The sequence below is a fragment of the Brachyistius frenatus genome, unplaced genomic scaffold, assembly GCF_029030835.1.
Source record: "Brachyistius frenatus isolate BFR_SWC_R1_liver_20210118 unplaced genomic scaffold, ASM2903083v1 Contig_80, whole genome shotgun sequence".
Classification (NCBI taxonomy): Eukaryota; Metazoa; Chordata; class Actinopteri; family Embiotocidae; genus Brachyistius; species Brachyistius frenatus.
In genome coordinates, this window is record NW_027210679.1 from 1,414,382 (window position 1) to 1,433,295 (window position 18,914).

Consider the following 18,914-nt stretch of genomic DNA (forward strand, 5'->3'; position numbering starts at 1 on the left):
AGATTTCTGTCCGAGTGAAGCTTCACCACAACAAACAATCTCTGTTTCTGTGAGAGCAGAAGAAGACAGGAAGTTTAAAACTACGGAAGCCCTCAAAGGACAAAGGTTATTTTTCTGTTTCAGCTTATTAAACTGATGAATGTAGTTTTTATTTACGGATCATTTTGATTCTTGTTGAACCTGCAGCTGCATTTCTCCAATAAACGGATCAGTTTGTCCACTAAATGTTCTCCTTTAATTTTTATCAGGTGACCTCATCATTTTATTTAGAAATCTAAACCCATAAATATTGTTTAATTTTGAAATATAAAGACAAAACATCATTTTATTTTGAAATATAAAGATATAAATATCATTTTATTTTGAAACATAGACATAAATACCATATTACAAAGAAAATAAATGTATGTCCCAAAACATCACTTGTGATGAAGGTCGAGACATTCACAAAAACAAACATCAATAAATAATCAATAAATAACTTCCATAAATAAAAGCACAATAAATAACCAGCAGACGTTCTTCTTCTGAACTCTTCCTGTCAAGAAACACCGGCCTTTTCAAAATATATGTCTGTTTAGAAAGCAATTTCCTGCTTCATGTTTCCTGCTTCATGTTTCCTGCTTCCCGTTTCCTCCAGCAGCGTTCACAGACGAGCTGCAGAAACTGTTCACGTGTCTTTTCAGTGAAAACCAACAACACGTCTTAATTTCCTGCAGCTGCTTCACAATAAGAGCTGCAGCGCCGCCCCTAATGGTGAAACTTTTACTGTGAAAAGAGGAAGAGGAGGAAGAGGAGGTCCCCATGAGCAGGTCTGTCTCCACTGTCCCCTGGTGGGCGGGGCTTAGCGTGTGCCTGCGACTCACGGCCTGTAGGCGGCGGCGGCTCTCAGGCTGCGGATCAGGTCGTGACAGAAGGAGCGCAGCCGCGTCAGCGTCACGTGAGCCGCCACCTGCAGCTTGAAGGTATCATCGAGAGGGTCCAGGTCCAGAATCTGGTTCTGGTCTGGACTGCTGAGCTGAGCCGCCTCCTTCATCTGAAACACACGGACAGCTGTCAGCCAATCACAGCGAAATCCCGCACATCACATGACCAGAGATCAGAGCCGCTGAGGGGGCGTCTCCACTGTGATGTCACATCAGGTGAGCGTTACCTTGGTGATATGGGTCAGCAGGTCCCTCAGGTCAGCTCTTAGGTCCTTCAGTCCGCCGAGTCGGTCCGACAGAACTCCCAGCAGCCCCTGGTACAGCTGACCGCCCGCCAACATACGCTGCACACACGTGTCCTATAGGGGCCGACACGCAAACTCGTCACATGACCACCTCGCACGGAACGAGACTGGACAGTAGAGAACCAACCCAAGAACTGTGAGACCAGAACTGAGCATCTGGAACTTCTGAGACAGACAGAGGAAAACCTGGAGAACCCGAAGAACCAAGAGAACCAGGAGAGCCCGAAGAATCAGCAGAACCCAAAGAACCCAAAGAATCAGGAGAACGTGAAGAACCCAAAGGACCCGAAGAACCAAGAGAACCAGGAGAGCCTGAAGAATCAAGAGAACCAGGAGAACCCAGACAAGAAGCCCCGCCTCCAGACTGCAGACTGACCAGTGAGAAGCGCTCGGACAGCGGTTTGAGGACGGGGGCGGGGGGAATTCCCAGTGATGTCACCATCATCTGCAGGTTGGAGGTCTGCATGGAGCCGCTGAGGGTCAAACCCTGAGGAGGACACAACGTCGTTATCAACACAAGAAGAAGAAGAAGAAGAAGAAGCTGACAGCGGCCAATCAGACGTCTGCTTACCTCGGTGGTGATGGCGGCTGCGTGCACGGCGGGGATGTCTCCCAAGATCTTCTCCACCAGCGTCTTCGCTCGCTCCGCCGCCTCTCTGAAGGCCGGGGGGAGGGCGGACGGCGAGCTGACGGGAGCTGATTGGACCAAAGTTGTAAACAGGAAGCAGTGCAGCAGGGCGATGGCTGGAGGAGGAGAACGACACGTGACACCTGGCTCAGTTTACAGTTGTTTAACACCTGGCTCAGTTTACAGATGTTTAACACCTGGCTCAGTTTACAGATGTGGAACACCTGGCTCAGTTTACAGATGTTTAACACCTGGCTCAGTTTACAGATGTGGAACACCTGGCTCAGTTTACAGATGTTTAACACCTGGCTCAGTTTACAGATGTTGAACACCTGGCTCAGTTTACAATTGTTGAACGTGTAGACAGCTGCAGCCTAGTAAAACTGAAGAAATGTAAAACTTTTTAAAATCACCTGAGAGGACCTGCAGACACTAACTGACACTAACAACCCTCCATACAGACCCCGGGTACCCGCCGTACCTGCTGAGCCTCAGGTGTGAGCCGTGCTCAGGTGAGCCGTGCTCAGGTGAGCCGTGCTCAGGTGAGCCGTGCTCAGGTGAGCCGTGCTCAGGTGAGCCGTGCTCAGGTGAGCCGTGCTCAGGTGAGCCGTGCTCAGGTGAGCCGTGCTCAGGTGAGCTGCAGTGTTTTTATGGAATTCTGTTTAGCTCTGAGAATCCCGCCTCCACCAGACCCCATATGCATATTTCTGCTGATTTTAGGGGCCCCTCCAGACGTACCTATGCGGGTGTCCATGTCGGTCAGGGCGGCTGTCGGTCTCCGTGTGTCAGTGTGTGTCCGCCGTGAAGCTGCGCAGATTCTCCTTGAGCTTCCATTTGCGACCCTTCGGACTTTTTATGCACTTTTCGCTGCGGGGTTTTCCGCTGACTGACACCGGAGTCATCCCGGGGTGTGCCGAAGTTCCTCTGCCTCCTGCGTCACGCCGAGATGCGGGACGTGCGGTGTGCAGAAGGAACTTAGCAGTTCAGACGCAACAGGAGAGCCTGCGCGAGTTTTACGAGGCGCGTCACGTGACGTCACACCTTTATTTCGACACCGGACGCGGACTGAGTCAGTTCAGGTGTTTAAAGAACTTCCTGCTGCCTTTCACACGAACCCAGCGGAACCAGCAGAACCAGGACCGAAGGTGGTGACCTGTTATGATTGTTGATGAGCATTGATTATTGTTACTGATCATTGTCACCTGTCTCAGGTGTGTCTCAGTCTGTAACTTATCCGTTCACAAACTTCTGCTCGATGAGGAAACACTCAGTGAAGTGAGGCGTTTGCGTTTTCCAGGATTTCTTAACATGCCGACACAGAGGAGGAAGGAGGTGGTGAATAATACACACATACATATTCCCACAGAAATACACACACACACATTTCACAATAGCTTGCTGGAATGGGAAACTACAGTTTGACTAAACCAGATATGGGTGCTGCGTTCAGGTTCCTTAATGTTCTCCGACCCTCTCTAACGTAGACGTTCTCCAACCATCACTAACGTAATGTTCTCCGACCTTCACTAACGTAGACGTTCTCCGACCCTCACCAACGTAGATGTTCTTCACCCTTCACCAACATACTTTTTCCGACCTTCACTAACGTAAATGTTCTCCAACAGTCACCAACGTATTTTCTCAGACCTTCATTAACATAAACGTTCTCCGACCCTCACCAACGTAGACGTTCTTCGACCTTGACCAACGTACTTTCTCCAACCTCCACGTTAGTAAACGTTCTCCAACCCTCACCAACTTAAACATTCTCCGACCCTCACCAATGTAGACGTTCTCCGACCCTCACCAATGTAGACGTTCTCTGACCTTCTCTAACGTAGACGTTCTCTGACCCTCACCGACGTAGACGTCCTCCGACCTTCTCTAACTTAGACTTTCTCAGACCCTCACCAACGTAGATGTTCTTCGACCTTCACCAACATACTTTCTCCGACTTTTTACTAACGTAAATGTTCTTCGACCGTCACCAACATAGACTTTCTCCGACATTCATTAACATAAACGTTCTCCGACCCTCAGCAACGTAGACGTTCTCCGACCATCACTAACGTAATGTTCTCTGACCTTCACTAACGTAGACGTTCTCCAACCCTCTCCAACATAGACGTTCTCAGACCTTCACTAACGTAAACGTTCTCCGACCCTCACCAACGTAGATGTTCTCAGACCTTCACTAACGTAAACATTCTCCAACCATCACTAACATAATGTTCTCCGACCATCACCAACGTAATGTTCTCTGACCTTCACCAACGTAGACGTTCTCCGACCTTCACCAACGTAAACATTCTCCGACCCTCACCAACGTAGACGTTCTCCAACCTTCACCAACGTAGATGTTCTCAGACCTTCACTAATGTAAACGTTCTCCGACCCTCACCAACGTAGACTTTCTCCGACCTTCACTAACGTAAATGTTCTCATTTCATCATGTGTGACATCATCGCCCAGAAAAACAAACAAACAGAGGAGTGTAAACAAAGTGTTTATTTATCAGAGAGAAACGACAAACAGCAGCAGAGTGAAGAGCTGCGAGGTCACAGCAGGACACGGGAGAGAGACAGGAGGGGGATTGTGGGTAATAACTGATCTACTAACATCAGCGTGTAGACACACACACGCACAACTACACGCAGGAAGTCAGCAGAGAGGCTCATGGGAAGCTGTCGTCGTCGTCTTCGGCCATTTCTTTGGCGAATTCCAGATCCTGCTGCTCACGCTCCCGACGCTCCTGAACGCACACAAACAGAATATAAACCATTTAACCAAATATTTTATATTATATATTATTATTTTATGCACTTGGTGTGTTACTACCTCTGCTGACTCCAGGTCCTTGTTATAAGCTTTAGGAGGAAACCTCATGGCCTGCAGGGGGAGACACACGGTTATTGATTTATGTTTATTAACAAATGTTGATCAAAAGCTGGCTGATGTTCATCATCTTCATCATCATGATCATCATCATTAATCCTATGACCCCCTCCTCCTCCCGTTGTTACCTTGACAGACATGTTGTGGATGTCCAGGCAGAAGGAGATTCTCTGATGGAAGGCCAGCTGAGGCTCTCTGGTCCCGTAGATGTCCATCGTCTCTTTTGACTGGACGAAGCCTTTCTCGTGGTTGATGCTCGCCTCAATCACGCCGTCACGGATCGCCTGCAGGACACATGACACCACCGCGACAGTTACAACTCAGAACACCATGACTCGGCATTTAAACCCTTGAACGTATTGGATGGCGTATCGAATGCGTTCCCTTGTTACCTTGGCGACAATGAACTCGGCGTCCTCTGGACTGTCGAGCTGCAACTTCTGAGCGATGTCGGCCAGAGAGATACGAGAGTACGACAGGCTGATCATACGCACACCTGAACACACACACGTTCATCCTGTTACAATGCAAGTAATCGACTGCAGACTTTCACAGCTGTCATGGTAACGTGATGTCAGAGGTGACGAGGCGTGTGATTGGCTCACCGGTCTTGATGACGTTGTGTCTCAGGCGGATGATGAGCGTGTACGTCCCGTCGGTCTGAAACTTCTCTCCGAACTGCTCCAACACCTGGTTGAACTTGGCCAGGTTACCCGTCCTCACGGCTGAGCACATCAAACACACACACACACACACACACACACACACACACACACACACACACACACACACACACACACACACACACACACACACACACACACACACGTTCAAATCTCAGAGCGCTTTAGAAACCCGTCAACCAAGTCGGGACCTTTCTGTTCGCGGGTCCAGACTCGGTTTTAGGGTTCAGCTTTCTCAATAACATGTGGGCGGGGCCTCACAGGTGGAGTTGTTCACATACTGACCCTGAGTGAGCAGGAAGTACGGCATCAGGGACCTCTTGAGTGACGGCTGTCGGAACTGAAGTCTGTCAGGAATCTCCCCCAACAGGAGCTCCACCACGATGAGCAGCTTATGGACCTGCAGCACACACAAAGGGGGGGAGGGGTCAGAGGTGTGTGTGTGTGTGTGTGTGTGTGTGTGTGTGTGTGTGTGTGTGTGTGTGTGTGTGTGTGTGTGTGTGTACTGACCGTCTGTTTGAAGCCCACTGCAGTGTGTTGAGGAGCTTTCCTCAGAGCGTTGGTCAGAGTCCTGCGAGCCTCAGTGTACTCCAACTGGATCGCCTTGATACGACCTGCACGAGGTCACATGACACGGGTAAACATTCAGTTTCAGCAGCTTCAGAGGCTCTCACCCGTGTGACGGCCTCACCTGTGTAGTAGAGGTAGCGGGCCCACTCGTTGTTGTTGGCGAGCTCGGGGAACACGGACTTGGACACCAGCTTCTCGGCCTGGTCGTACAGGTTGAAGTTCAGGTAGTTCCTGAGCAGCAGGTTCAGCAGAACCGCCTGACCGTCGGCATCGTGACGCAGAGTCGCCGTACGCAGACGAGTGTGGAGGAAACTGACGGGTCAGAACAAACGGTCAGCTCACCTGTCTGAGGGGTCGGGGGGTGGGGGGGGGTCAGGTGGGTCAGGTGGGTCGTACCTGCGGATGGTGCTGAGCTGGTTCTGGAACTCGTACACTCTGGCGTGGTAATAGTAACACTTGGCTGCCACCAGGTCCAGAGCTCTGCGGTTCTTGGAGCCGATCTTCTGCAGCAGGTCGTCCGACACTTTCTGAGCCTGAACAACAACAACAACAACAACAACAACAACAAGCGACATTAATAAAAAACAAACAAACAACAACAAACACTGTAAACAAACACCGTAAACAACAACAAACAACATGATGATGTCCCCCGAGTGACAGACAGGTGAGTGACTGAGTGACTGAGTGACAGGTGAGTGACAGACACAGGTGAGTGACTGAGTGACAGACAGACAGCTGAGTGACAGACAGCTGAGTGACAGACAGGTGACTGACCTCGGTGTATCTCTTGTTGTTGGTCAGGTGAACCACCAGCAGCAGCTGCAGGTAGGCCTCCACCTCCGGCAGCAGCGGGGCGGCCGCTGCCTTCCCCGTCCTGGGACGGAACTGGACGTCTCCTTCCGCCATCTCCATCGGCTGAGAGGAGACAGATGGGACACGGATCAGCTGAACCCGCCGTCACGCGACTCACGTTTACCGTGGCGGCTCGTCGATACGAGAGGCGATCGGTGATGTCGTCACCTCCTCCAGGAAGCCCAGCAGGGAGTCGCGGGTGGCGGCGTTGTTGGTGAAGAAGCCGCTGATGGCTTTATGGAGCACGTTGGTGTTGAGGCGGCGGCTGGTGGACGGCAACGCTCGCAGGGCTCGCAGGACGAAGCGTGGCTCCTTCCCCGACACCGCCTTCTCTATCTGCTTCACGTGCTCCTTGATGTCTGGAGGAGGAGGAGGAGGAGGAGGACAGAAATCAGAAGCAGTTTTTTGGGGTTTTTTTGCCATTCAGAAGCTCATTAAGAATTTGACCGTTTTTAGCAGCAGTTCCATGTTTGACAGTTTGGTTCCGTCTCACTGATCTGGACCGGGTTTATACCGGGTCTGGACCGGGACCGGGTTTATACCGGGTTTATACCGGGTCTGATATGGTCTCAGTGGAAAAGCAAGAAAAAAAAAACAATGGCAACGTTTTCTTAAAGAAGAACAGATTTGATGAGGTTTCTGCTCGTCAATCCGGTCTAACGGGTCTACAGGACGCGGAGTAGACCCTGGAACCGGGTCGGAACCGGGTCGGAACCGGAATAAACACGGGTCATCTCTTGTTAGCCGCTCATGCTAACAGGCTAAGTGCCGCCGCGTTAACATTATTTCCGGTAAACGGGGCTTGGACCGGCGCGCTTAACGGAACCACTGTGGGTCCAGTTTACCTTCCAGCGTCAGGCTGTCCTGCTCTTTGGGCTGTTTCACCGCGTTGGCTGCATCCTCCTCCGGCATCTCCACGTCCTGCGGCCCCGGGCCCTGCTCCGGCTCCTGCGGCTTGTCGGCTTTGGAGTCCCGGTCCCGGCCGCCTCCGGCTTTGTCCCGCCGCTTGGCCGCTGTCTCCTTCATGTCGGCTGGCAGGTGGACTCGAGGTGTCGGTGTCGGTGTCGGTTGGAGGCTAAAGTTGGGTTTAATGTGCGAACTCACTTCTCTTCAGATCCACAATGACTGGACACTATTATGAAGCGCAGGGGATTGTGGGAAATAGGAATAGCCAGATGATGGCAGAGAAACTGCGCAGACTCAGTTAGTCGATCGCAGAAGGATCGATCAGTCGCTCAAACATGTAAACAATCATTTGATTTTTATTTTTTATTTTATTTTATACACTTTATTAATCCCCGAGGGGAAATTTCTTCACTACAGCAGGGGGGCTCTCAGGGGGGAGCTGCTGCAGCAGGCTGCCACTAGGCGGCGCCAGGTAACCTGACCTGAGGTGCATGTTTTTGGATGATGGGAGGAAGCCGGAGAACCCGGAGAGAACCCACGCAAGCACAGGGAGAACATGCAAACTCCGCACAGAAAGGCCCAGGACCGGATTCGAACCCGGAACCTTTTTTAATGTGAGGTGACAGTGCTAACCACTGCACCACCTGATGATCGATAAACTGATTAAATATTGATCAGATAATAATAATAATAATAGTTATAATGATAATAATAATAATAATAATAATAATGAGGAAGTGTTTATGTTTGTGTTCTTCAGGTTTGTTTTGTGATTTAAAGTATGAACATGAGTTTCCTGAAGCTGAATGTTATGTCTGATCACCTTCGGTCGTTTTTAAATGTTCAATAAGAATAAAACGGATTCAACTTTTCTGTCTTTGTTTGTCTTTCAAATCTTTTCTGTCAACATTTATTATTTCTTTGATGTGCTGCAAGACCCAAATAAAAAACGTAATAATGATAATAATAATTACAATAATTTTCAATTGCATGATAAACTCAATTTGACATTAGAAGAAGTAACTCGAATCGTTCAGAAGACTTTAGAGAATAAAATGTAGGAAGGATTTTAAATCAAACTTTTTTCACGATAACTCAAACAGCGCCACCTCTGGTTAAATATGTTGTTGCCTGTCGTTTTTTTTTTTTTTAGTGCAGAAGATTCAGAACAGTTTCCTATCAATGATAATAATAATAATAATAATAAAAATCCTGCACAAACAAATAAACAACTATAAACAAACAAACAACTATGAACAAACACAAATATAAATAAATAAAAGAACATGGCGTGCACTGTTCAGTTTGATTATAATAACACATCATTTGAATTAAATTTACATTTACATTAAATCCATAGAAATAACATGAAAATGTTGAAATGTTTCCAGTTCAGGTGTAAATGTTCCAGTTGAACTGATCAGTGACAAACAGCGCCACCCGGTGGAAACAAGGCCGCACAGCAACAGGATGGAGGAACTTGAGACTGGCTTCACATTAAAAAAGTTGTTTTAAATAATCAAAGAAATAACATGATGAATACCGTCACACATCCATGTGTCATGTATGTTCGTATGTACGGAGTTACAGGAATGCCGTAAAATCTGTAAAAAAAAAAAAAAAAAGACATTAAAACCAAATTAATTACATGGTATAATGGCGATAAATATTTGTTCTTAATTTTACATGTTAATTAAACTATACATTTATAATAAAAATATAAAAATAAAGTGAGGATGACAACAGATTTGACCATCGTGCTGCTATCAGGCAGGTGACAGGTGTTCGGTGGGCGGGGCTTGTTGCAGCCCGTGATGGCTGTATTATACTGATAGAGCTGTGCAGCGCCTGGAGGCAGTGCAGAAATGACGCGGTGTGCTCTCAGAGAAGAAGAGGAAGAAGAAAAGGAAGAAGATAAAGAAAAAAAAAGAAGATAAAGAAGAAAAAAAGAAGATAAAGAAGAAAAAGAAAAAGAAGGTCAATTTGGTTTTCTTGGTCTGTCTGAACCTGGACTGTGAGGATCCTCTACTGCTGGTTTCTGTTCTGGTTACACTGACTGACAGACACACAGTGAGTATAGCACAACTATAATATAATATAATATAATATAATATAATATAATATAATATAATATAATATAATATAATATAATATAATATAATATAATATAATATAACAAAAATATAATTGCAGAAACTAATTTAATATCAATAATAAAACACATTTTGTGTCACATATTCAGGGCAGGAAACAGCTCAAAGTGCTCTACAAAATAATATATTTTAAATGTTTCAATACATTTTAAAGACGGAAAAAAATATTTACATAAATAGTCAAAAAAAATCAAAATAAAGTTTTAAAAATGCAACAAATTAATTCATTATAATATTCTTAAGAAAATATAGTAAACAAAAAACATACGATGTAACTGTAAACAAAATTACTAACAACAATAATAAGTGTTTGTTAGTTTTATTATTATCATTGTTGTTTGTTTAGATGATGTAAATCTACATAAATAAAGAAAATAACATTTATATACTTTGAAGACGTTTTGACTACGGCTTCCGGAAGCTCATCCCCCTCTGACATCACAGTGAGTGACTCCCACCAGTGTCACCAAGGAGACAAGTCAGGAGGAGGATGCTGTCCTGGACCCCTGACAACCTCACCAAAATAAGAGCTGAAGAAGAAGATGAAGAGGAAGAAGAGGATGAAGAGGTGTCCATCCTTCACCCTCCTCTTCCTCCCATTACCATGATAACCTCAAAGGACGACCCTGCTGCCCAATCGGAGGACGGGGCAAAACCTCACGCCGGTCGGGATGTCTTGGACTTTGGGGAGGAGGCGTCCGACTCCAACAGGGAGGTGTTACTATGGCAACAGAAAGAGGAGGAGCAGCGCGAAGAGGAGGAGACGCGGGCGGTGGCCTCGTCGCCCGACGGACGATTCCTCAAGTTCAACATCGAGATCGGACGCGGTTCCTTCAAGACGGTTTACAGAGGACTTGACACCGAGACCACGGTGGAGGTGGCCTGGTGTGAGCTGCAGGTAACACACAGACACACACCTGATACACAACAGCACTACACACCTTTGAGACACAACGTTATACACACACTGATACACAACGTTATACACACACTGATACACAACATTATACACACTGATACACAACATAAAACACACCTCTGATACACAAGACTACTACACACCTCCGATACACAACGTTATACACACTGATACACAACACTACTACACACCTCTGATACACAACAGTACAGCTGATCGATCTGCTTCTGATTGACAGCTGATCGATCATCTTTTGATTAGCTGAACTCATTGGTTTGATTATTGATCTCGAACACTGCGGGTGTTTAATGACACTTAATAACCTTTGAAGTAGTCAGCCGGTCGCCACGGTAATGGCTGCTGACTGAACAGATTAAAGAGCGACAGGGGAACAGTCGTAGGGGATTAAACCAAAAACTATGGCCCCGGCATGCTGCCACTACAGGAAGTACAATGCTACTTCGACTGAAGCTTTCAAAATTAAAGAAAATATTATTCCATTTTTTTTTTTAATTTCTATTTCATTCATGCATTAGTTACACAATAAAATGTTAACAGAAATAATAAATAAATAACTATGATTTAATCCATTTACTTACTTAAATTGAGTTAGTTGAAAAAACAACAACACATTACATCACCAGTGGTCCCCACAAGGACTCACAAACTTGTGTGTGTGTGTGAGAGAGATAAAGGTACAAGAGTGACTCAGCAGTTTGTTGAACTGTACACGCCATCTGCACACACACACTGCTGGCTGCTGGTGATAAAATACACACACACACACACAGAGTAAAGGAGGTCAAAGGTCACCCGTGTGGTGCACTTCTCGATGTGTTTCTGCTCTTCAACTACACTCACCTGTCCTTCACTCTGATTGGACAGCAGCTCTGATTACAAACAAACTCATTTTATTATTTTAGTTTAGTGTTCATGTGATTCATGTCTTACAGACCCACCGTCTCAACAAGGCGGAGAGTCGGCGGTTCAATGAGGAGGTCGAGATGCTGAAAGCTCTGCAGCATCCGAACATCGTCCGTTTCTTCAACTCCTGGAAGTCGACGCTGAGGGGCCAAAAGTGCACCATCCTGGTGACGGAGCTGATGACGTCCGGGACCCTCAAGACGTGAGTCCTCCACCACCAGGACCTCCAGAACCCGCTCCAGGTGGACCTCGCCCCTGACCCTGTTCTTGTGTTGTTCGGACCGGTCCAGGTACCTGCGCCGGTTCCGTCAGATGAAGCTGAAGCTGCTGCGGCGCTGGAGCCTCCAGATCCTGAAGGGACTCCAGTTCCTGCACTCGCGCTGCCCCCCCATCCTGCACCGCGACCTCAAGTGTGACAACGTCTTCATCACCGGACCCTCGGCCTCGGTGAAGATCGGAGACCTGGGCCTCGCCACGCTCAAGAAGGCCTCGTTCGCCAAGAGCGTCATCGGTGAGAGGAACCGTACGGAGAGCCGGCAGGGTCAAAATAAAACTCAAAGAACACAGTTGGTTCAGGGTAGTCATGTTTCCTGTTGTGGTGCGTTCAGGGACGCCGGAGTTCATGGCTCCAGAGATGTACGAGGAGAAGTACAATGAGGCCGTGGACGTCTACGCCTTCGGTATGTGCATCCTGGAGATGGCCACCTCCGAGTATCCGTACTCCGAGTGCCAGAACGCCGCCCAGATCTACCGCAAGGTCACCAACGTAAGCCCCGCCCACCTCAGCACCGCCGCCCTCCTGTCCTCGTCCACTGTCTGACTGTCCGTTTGTCTCTCAGGGCATCAAACCAGACAGTTTTTTCAATGTAAAAGTCGTGGAACTGAAAGAGATCATCGAGGGCTGCATCCGAACCCGGAGCAGCGACAGGTCGGTGGTGAGTTCACTGTCCGTAAAGTCAGCGGGAAAACTCAGCGTCTGTCATTAAACCACTTGTGGTTCTGTTCGGCAGGTTCACCGTCCAGGACCTGCTGGACCACCCGTTCTTCCAGGAGAAGCTGGGCGTCCACGTGGAGCTCGCCGAGGAGGACGATGGCTCGAAGGCGGTGCTGAAGCTGTGGCTGCGGATGGACAACAAGAAGAAGCTGCACGGAAAATACAAAGACAACAACGCCATCGAGTTCCTGTTCCAATTGTACAAAGATGTGCCGGAGGAGGTGGCGCAGGAAATGGTACCCCGGTGACATCACACCGTGACATCACACCGTGACATCACACCGTGACGGTCAGTCTCACCTGTCCCACTCTGTCTCTCAGGTGATCCTGGGGTTTGTGTGTGAGGCCGACTACAAGCCCATTGCCATGGCGATCCGACAACGAGTGAGAGACATCAGGCGTCAGCGGGAGAAACAGCGCCAGCTGCTGGAGGAGGAGCCTGACCCCGCCCCCCAAACACCCGAACCGTCCAATCAGAAACCTGCACCTGTCGCAAACACGCCTGCTGCTGGGAAGGTGGCCAATCAGGTGTGTTTGAAGCTGTTGCCATGGAAACCTGATCATTTAAAACACTTCATAATTCAGCAGTAAAAGAAGTGGGTCGGCAGTTTTATAGGCTGCTTCCAGAAAACGTACGTTAACTTCCCCGTTTTCAAACTCGCAGCAGGACTCAGGCCCCGCCCTACCCTGGATACAAGCCCCACCCACAGGAGCCCTGACATCACCGGCGCTGTCGTCGAGGAGCATCCTGGTGGATTCTGGGATCAGCAGTGTCGCCAGCAGTACAGAAGGAGACAGAGACGAGAAAGACAAACAGCCGTCCTGCTTCACCTGTCGGCACTTTATTTATTCATTATTTACTTTCATTATTTACTGTTGTTATTACATTATTGATTATGTATCATTTATTAATAATATATGTTTTACTTTAACCTGCATACTGGTCCCTCCTCTTATTGCCATGGCAGCGGACCGTGATCCAGGCGGCTCCTTCGCTGAGAAGCTTGAAGCCCCGCCTCCTGCGGTCATAAGCCCCACCCCTGCTCGTGTGGCTCCTCCTCCTATCAGCCGAGCTCCATCCAAAGCTCCGCCCCTTCCCGTGTTGCGCTTCCCCAGGGTGAGCAGAGGTGGGGCTGAAATCAAAAGGGGCGTGGTCAAACGAACAGGACTGAGTCCTAATTGTACTTCCTTTTCTTCGTCATAACTCTGAACTCACACACGTGAAACACGCATGTTCAGAGTGACGACGTCATCATGCCCTTTCAGAATAAAGCTCCAGACAAACACACCGTTCAGAAGTCCCCTGAGAATCTGTCTGATTTTAAGTTTCCTTCAGTCTCACAGCGATGAGTGATGTTTGTCTGATTACCCATGATGCACTGCTGCTGTTAAAGGGACAGTTCACCTAAACTGACTTAAGAAACAAGTCAGAAGATGAAAGAGTCCTGACATGAGACACCACTGGACCAATCACGGCTGTCGGCTCAGACTCTCTGACCAGGTTTTCCTGTTGAATCGTGGGAAAACTGTTTCAGGCTGAATCTTCTGTTTGTGTCCTTGCAGAGCATCGCCGTGTCCCTCAATGCCGAGCGGCCGTCACTCGGATCAGTCTGCGGCTTCTCTTCACCTGTCGACAGGTAACACACACACACACCGTTTACTTCATAGATGTATTAGGTCCCAACAAAGATTGTGAACAAACATGTCTTTCCTCTCGCTCCCATAGCAACGCCTCTGACGTGACCTCAGGTATGAGTGACTGCAACGACGGCCAATCAGAGAAGGGCAACCAAGAGGCGGCTCGAAGGTTGGCGACGAGGCAATTCAGGAGGAGAGTGAGGGCCCGTCTCAGGATCACAGGGGTGAAGACCGAGTCCTTCAGAGTCCTTCAGAGTCCTCAGAAGTCCTCAGAAGTCCTGCAGGCTGCACACTAACGCTGTGTGTGTGTTCAGGTGTCCGACGTGGGTGACCGGGTGGTGGAGTGTAAGCTGCAGACCCATGACAGCAAGATGGTGACGTTCAAGTTCGACCTGGACGGAGACAACCCAGAGGACATCGCATCAGTGATGGTGAGGACTGACAGCCAATGAGAGCGCGGACCTGGACCCATGAACTCTGTTAAACAGCAGAACCTCGTTAGAATATAGAGGTTCCCTCAGTTTTCAAAAATGACCACAGACTGTTTATAAAAGTGTTCATAGCTTCCAGGTCTGAAAAATGAGGCCGATGCAGAAGTGCCTTAAGCTGCAATACCACCGAGTGCCACTAGAGGTCAGTTCCAAAAAGCCTCTGGCTCCATAGACTCCCATTCAACTTCTCATCAAATACAAAGACAATAAAATGTCTCCACCAGTTATCTTGGTGTTGTTCACTAAAGTCGCTCCTTCTCATTACTTTTCTGGAGGTCCATCTGAAAATAATCCCTCATTAATTAGAAAATATGCTTTAAAAAGAACAGTTTTTTCACAAACCAAAGATGACATCACTGCTGGCTGCTGCACACATCTGGACACAAACACACGTCGTTAAATCATGTTGGCGTGTTTATTTTCCTGGTTTTGTTCTCAGATCCACAGAGACTTCATCCTGCGTGCGGAGCAGGAAGGATTCATCCTCCGCATGTATGACATCATCAGGAGGGTGGAGTCAATGATGTATCACCAACAGGCAGAAGACAGTGCCGGGCTGTCTGACCTGGCTGTCCCCCCACCGCCCAACTCCCAGGTGTGTAGTTTGTATAGTATATATTTTTTAATATTATATTATTATATTTGTATATTTATACTTTGTTTCATTGATCTCAGTGAGGTTATGAAGCTGAAATCATTTAATCTCTCCTTGTTTTTCTTTATTATAATTTGTTCCAATTGAAGGCGTCAGTCCAGAACCGCTCCAGTTTAGGTAAATAAATCAAACCGACCTGGTTTTGATGTAACTCGTTTACATCTGTCTATAAACTTGTTGTTTATTTGGTCCAATCAGAGGCTGACAATGCTGACCCTGCCCACACAAAGGGAGGCGACCCCGAGGCGTCCAGGTCACGGCCCCTCCTCACCTCACCAGGTGAGTCATCGATCAGCAGAAACATCAGAGCTTCCTGAACCGGTTCCGTTACTTCCTGAGACCAGAACCAGAACTTCATGTCTTAGTCTGGAATAATTAGATGAAGCATACGTTTAATATGTTAACGTGCGACATATGAAGGCAAGATGAATTAAAATGATAAATATCTGCTGGAAACATTTATAGTTAGAGAGTGGAGTCGCTCAGGGAACCGCTCTGGGTGATGATAATAGTCCCGCCCCTCCTTCACTGTGATTGGATGGCTGGGTAAAAAAAGCAGCGTTGGACACTCCCATTAAAACACGCATTTAAAATGAGGACAGCGCCCCCTGCTGCTCATCGTCCTCCACACTGACATTTATTTATCATTAACGCTGTTTACTGTCAGGTTTCTTCTTCATCTCTCTCCAGGCTCCTCCCACCAGCCCCCCCTCTACTCCCACCCAGAGCCCCTCTCTCACCTACCTCCTCCCCCCCAGTATCGCCTCCCGTCTCCGCCCTATTCCGCCTACACGGCCCCTTTCCCCATCCAAAGTCCCGCCCCCCATCTCCCCCGAGTCCACAGCAACCCCTCCCTCCACAGCCCATCCTCCCCCTCCCTTCCCTCTCCTCAGTGGCCCCCCCCAGACCAGCCTCTGTTCTCTCTGGCCAATGTTCTGTCTCTGGCCATGAGCATGGCCCAGTCCCTCATGCCATCTGGATCCCCCACCCAGGGCTTTTCACCCCCCACCCCTCCCCTGTCCCCCCCGTTCCCCACTGCTCAGGCCACCCTCTCCCCCCCCGGATCTCCATCTTTGGGCCATAAGCTCCTCCCTCTCAGTCATACCTCCTCCCCCTTCTCCCTCCAACCACCTTACACCCCCCCCTCACCTCAGACTGGTTCCGCCCCAGACAGCCAGCAGGGGGCGGGGCTGCTCACTCAGACTCTAGAGACTCCTCAGACAGGAAGAGCCAAAGGACAGGTGAGCGTCTGCTGCAACAACACAAGGGCTTACCTGTATTTACCTGGCCCCGCCCTCTGTCCTCAGGTAAACACCAGAGGTCAGAGGGCGGAGCCAGGAGCTCTGCACAAAGTCCAAGTGTGTTTACTGGATCAACAGTTTCCTAGAAGACAAGAAATTATATTTCATTTGTTCATTCATTGCAGCATCCCAGTCCGGTCCAGCTGAAGTTCCGCTTAGCCCCGCCCCCTCATGGTGAGTTCCTGCTGACATCACAATGACATCACACCAGACTGCATCTTAATTCTGATGATTCATCCGACTGTTCACAGGTTTAGAGTCTCTCTCTGGTCCAGGTCCGTCCAGTGCTCCCGGTCCGTCCGGCGCTCCGGGTCCCAGAGGAGAGCTGTCCAATAGCTCCACCTCCTCTTCGCCTCCTCACATCAGAGTAAAAATGTGTTTTAATGTGAATTTAACATGCCTTCAGTTTTCTGTCTCTTCAACGTTGAGTTTTAGTTTCTGAGACGAGAAGACGCTCTAACAGCTGAATGTTTGTAAGGTTTTAATATTGTTCACTGTGACATCATCGTTTATAATGAGGTCTGTCCTCTTGTCCAGGTGTCCTCCCTCGTCCCCTCCTCCCCCAGACTGTCCCCCGTACATGAAGGTAAGACATCACATCATCTGCACAGTATATTTACTGAACGCTGTGCCCCTGTCCTCCAAGTTGCTCTGACTCTGACTGTCTTCTTCTTCTGTCTTTGCAGCGAATAAACCTTCCGTGTTCACCTTAGGTCGTTTCCAGGTGACGCCCTGTAACGATCATCTAGAGCCCCGCCCCCTCAACCAGGCCATGCCCACTGCCCGATCTCCGCCTCCATCATGGAAGAGCCAATCAGAGAGTAGCATGGGAAGCACAACTACGGAGGAGAGCGAATCGGAGAGCAGCACCAGCACAGTGACCGACTCCCCGCGGGGTTGTCGTGTAGGTTACAATGACAACCCTGAAGGTCAGGAGGAGAGGAGGAAGGGGGAGGAGGACGAGGAGGACGAGGAGGAGAGGAGGAGGAGGGGCGGCTCCCGGCCGGGCGTCAGTCTGTGGGAGGGGTCAGCCGGCAGCTCTGGCCAATCATGGAGCCGAACAGCGACATTCAGCTCGGACGAATCAGAGAGTGAGGATGGGGAGATGTGGGAGAAGCTACAGGAGCTTCGTGAAAGGTGATTGGTGGATGGATGAGATTAAACAGAGTCAGCTGACCTTTGGAGCAGTCCTTCACCCGAACTCTTCTTCTCCCAGACACCTGGTGCAGGTGCAGGACCTGCAGGCCACTCAGAGGCAAGAGGTTGAGGAGATGTACCGCAGGATGGGAAAAGCCCCTCCTCCAGGCATCGTCTTACCGGCTGCCATGTTGAACCACCGCCAACGCCGCCTCTCCATGTCTGGAAAACATCCTCCGTCCCGTAAGAACAGCCTGCCGAGGTCAGACCTGCCGCCCCCCACAGGTAAGAGGATGAACTGCAGAAAATAACAGGGGTTTGTTCAGGGCGGATACTCACCTGTTTTTCTGTCCCAGGTATCATGAGGAAGACGTCGGTGAGCAGCGGTGGCGAGAGAGCAGGAAGAGAAGTGACCTTCGCCCCTGGACACAGCAGCATGGTGAGTTCAAGGAACGGAGAGAAGAGCGAGTCTGCTGGAGGAATCAGAACCTGAGTTTAACCTTTGACCTCTGACCTTTGTTTTTCAGTGAGAAAAGATGATCTCAGGACGAAGAGAGGTGCAACACGTGGTTTCAGATTAAACACAGACTTCCTCATTCAAAGAGGATTTATGGAATAATTATTGTGTTAATGACAGATTTGATTGATTTCAGGTTTAAATCATGAATCCGTTTTTAAAGTTTGAATATTTACAGCTGAGAGTTAAAAGTTGTTGGTCTTTAAAGTGTTTGTGTTCAATAAAAGATTTACAAACATGTGTAATAAAGTCTGTTTCCCGTTGACATGCGTGGTCCATGTATGTTGAAGAGTAACAGTTGAACCATTTAAATATCTCAGTATGACCTGGAATCAAACAGACGTTATCTGCACATCAGACCTCCTTCTGCTCTTTGAGGGGGGGCTAGTGGGAGGAGCCTGGAGAGAGGAGAAGAAG

The 18,914-nt window shown here is 48.6% G+C and overlaps 3 protein-coding genes across 4 annotated transcripts; 1 reads left to right on the plus strand and 2 right to left on the minus strand.

Moving 5' to 3' along the window:
- Positions 1-393: 393 nt before the first annotated feature.
- LOC138627027 (granulocyte colony-stimulating factor-like) lies at positions 394-2,811 on the minus strand. Its single transcript, XM_069709073.1, has 5 exons — positions 2,598-2,811; positions 1,803-1,975; positions 1,608-1,718; positions 1,154-1,285; positions 394-1,036 (listed from the first exon to the last, which is right to left on the minus strand). The coding sequence occupies exons 1-5, from the start codon at positions 2,611-2,613 to the stop codon at positions 863-865; spliced, it is 606 nt and encodes a 201-aa protein (XP_069565174.1). The 5' UTR covers positions 2,614-2,811; the 3' UTR covers positions 394-862.
- A 1,538-nt stretch (positions 2,812-4,349) lies between these two features.
- psmd3 (proteasome 26S subunit, non-ATPase 3) lies at positions 4,350-8,025 on the minus strand. Its single transcript, XM_069709065.1, has 12 exons — positions 7,708-8,025; positions 7,031-7,221; positions 6,785-6,925; positions 6,404-6,540; positions 6,129-6,319; positions 5,948-6,051; positions 5,723-5,837; positions 5,360-5,479; positions 5,147-5,250; positions 4,883-5,038; positions 4,698-4,748; positions 4,350-4,611 (listed from the first exon to the last, which is right to left on the minus strand). The coding sequence occupies exons 1-12, from the start codon at positions 7,886-7,888 to the stop codon at positions 4,534-4,536; spliced, it is 1,569 nt and encodes a 522-aa protein (XP_069565166.1). The 5' UTR covers positions 7,889-8,025; the 3' UTR covers positions 4,350-4,533.
- A 1,579-nt stretch (positions 8,026-9,604) lies between these two features.
- Positions 9,605-18,737, plus strand: LOC138627075 (serine/threonine-protein kinase WNK4-like). Of its 2 annotated transcripts, none has more exons than XM_069709158.1 (24): positions 9,605-9,838; positions 10,318-10,819; positions 11,794-11,966; positions 12,055-12,275; positions 12,373-12,530; positions 12,604-12,692; positions 12,775-12,994; positions 13,080-13,286; positions 13,423-13,591; positions 13,727-13,875; positions 14,322-14,395; positions 14,485-14,620; positions 14,711-14,827; positions 15,327-15,482; positions 15,632-15,659; positions 15,741-15,821; positions 16,233-16,783; positions 16,969-17,017; positions 17,095-17,210; positions 17,381-17,429; positions 17,530-17,980; positions 18,060-18,265; positions 18,337-18,419; positions 18,508-18,737. In XM_069709158.1, the coding sequence occupies exons 2-24, from the start codon at positions 10,412-10,414 to the stop codon at positions 18,508-18,510; spliced, it is 3,894 nt and encodes a 1,297-aa protein (XP_069565259.1). In that variant the 5' UTR covers positions 9,605-9,838; positions 10,318-10,411; the 3' UTR covers positions 18,511-18,737. The 2 variants fall into 2 exon arrangements, with proteins under 2 accessions (XP_069565259.1, XP_069565260.1); XM_069709159.1 differs by having other exon boundaries at positions 17,557-17,980.
- The last annotated feature ends 177 nt before the right edge of the window (positions 18,738-18,914 follow it).

What these genes read in the sequence shown, in the direction of transcription:
- LOC138627075 (XM_069709158.1), top strand. Translation starts at nt 10,412, where the DNA reads ATGCTGTCCTGGACCCCTGACAACCTCACCAAAATAAGAGCTGAAGAA. An exon ending in TTCTCTTCACCTGTCGACAG is followed by an intron (nt 14,396 to 14,484) that starts GTAACACACACA and finishes TCGCTCCCATAG; the next exon opens with CAACGCCTCTGACGTGACCT. An exon ending in CTTAGCCCCGCCCCCTCATG is followed by an intron (nt 17,018 to 17,094) that starts GTGAGTTCCTGC and finishes GACTGTTCACAG; the next exon opens with GTTTAGAGTCTCTCTCTGGT.
- LOC138627027 (XM_069709073.1), bottom strand. An exon ending in CAGCCGCCATCACCACCGAG is followed by an intron (nt 1,719 to 1,802) that starts GTAAGCAGACGT and finishes TGTCCTCCTCAG; the next exon opens with GGTTTGACCCTCAGCGGCTC. An exon ending in TGTCCGAGCGCTTCTCACTG is followed by an intron (nt 1,286 to 1,607) that starts GTCAGTCTGCAG and finishes CGGCCCCTATAG; the next exon opens with GACACGTGTGTGCAGCGTAT.
- psmd3 (XM_069709065.1), bottom strand. Translation starts at nt 7,888, where the DNA reads ATGAAGGAGACAGCGGCCAAGCGGCGGGACAAAGCCGGAGGCGGCCGG. An exon ending in ACAACAAGAGATACACCGAG is followed by an intron (nt 6,541 to 6,784) that starts GTCAGTCACCTG and finishes GTTGTTGTTCAG; the next exon opens with GCTCAGAAAGTGTCGGACGA. An exon ending in GTACTTCCTGCTCACTCAGG is followed by an intron (nt 5,480 to 5,722) that starts GTCAGTATGTGA and finishes TGATGTGCTCAG; the next exon opens with CCGTGAGGACGGGTAACCTG.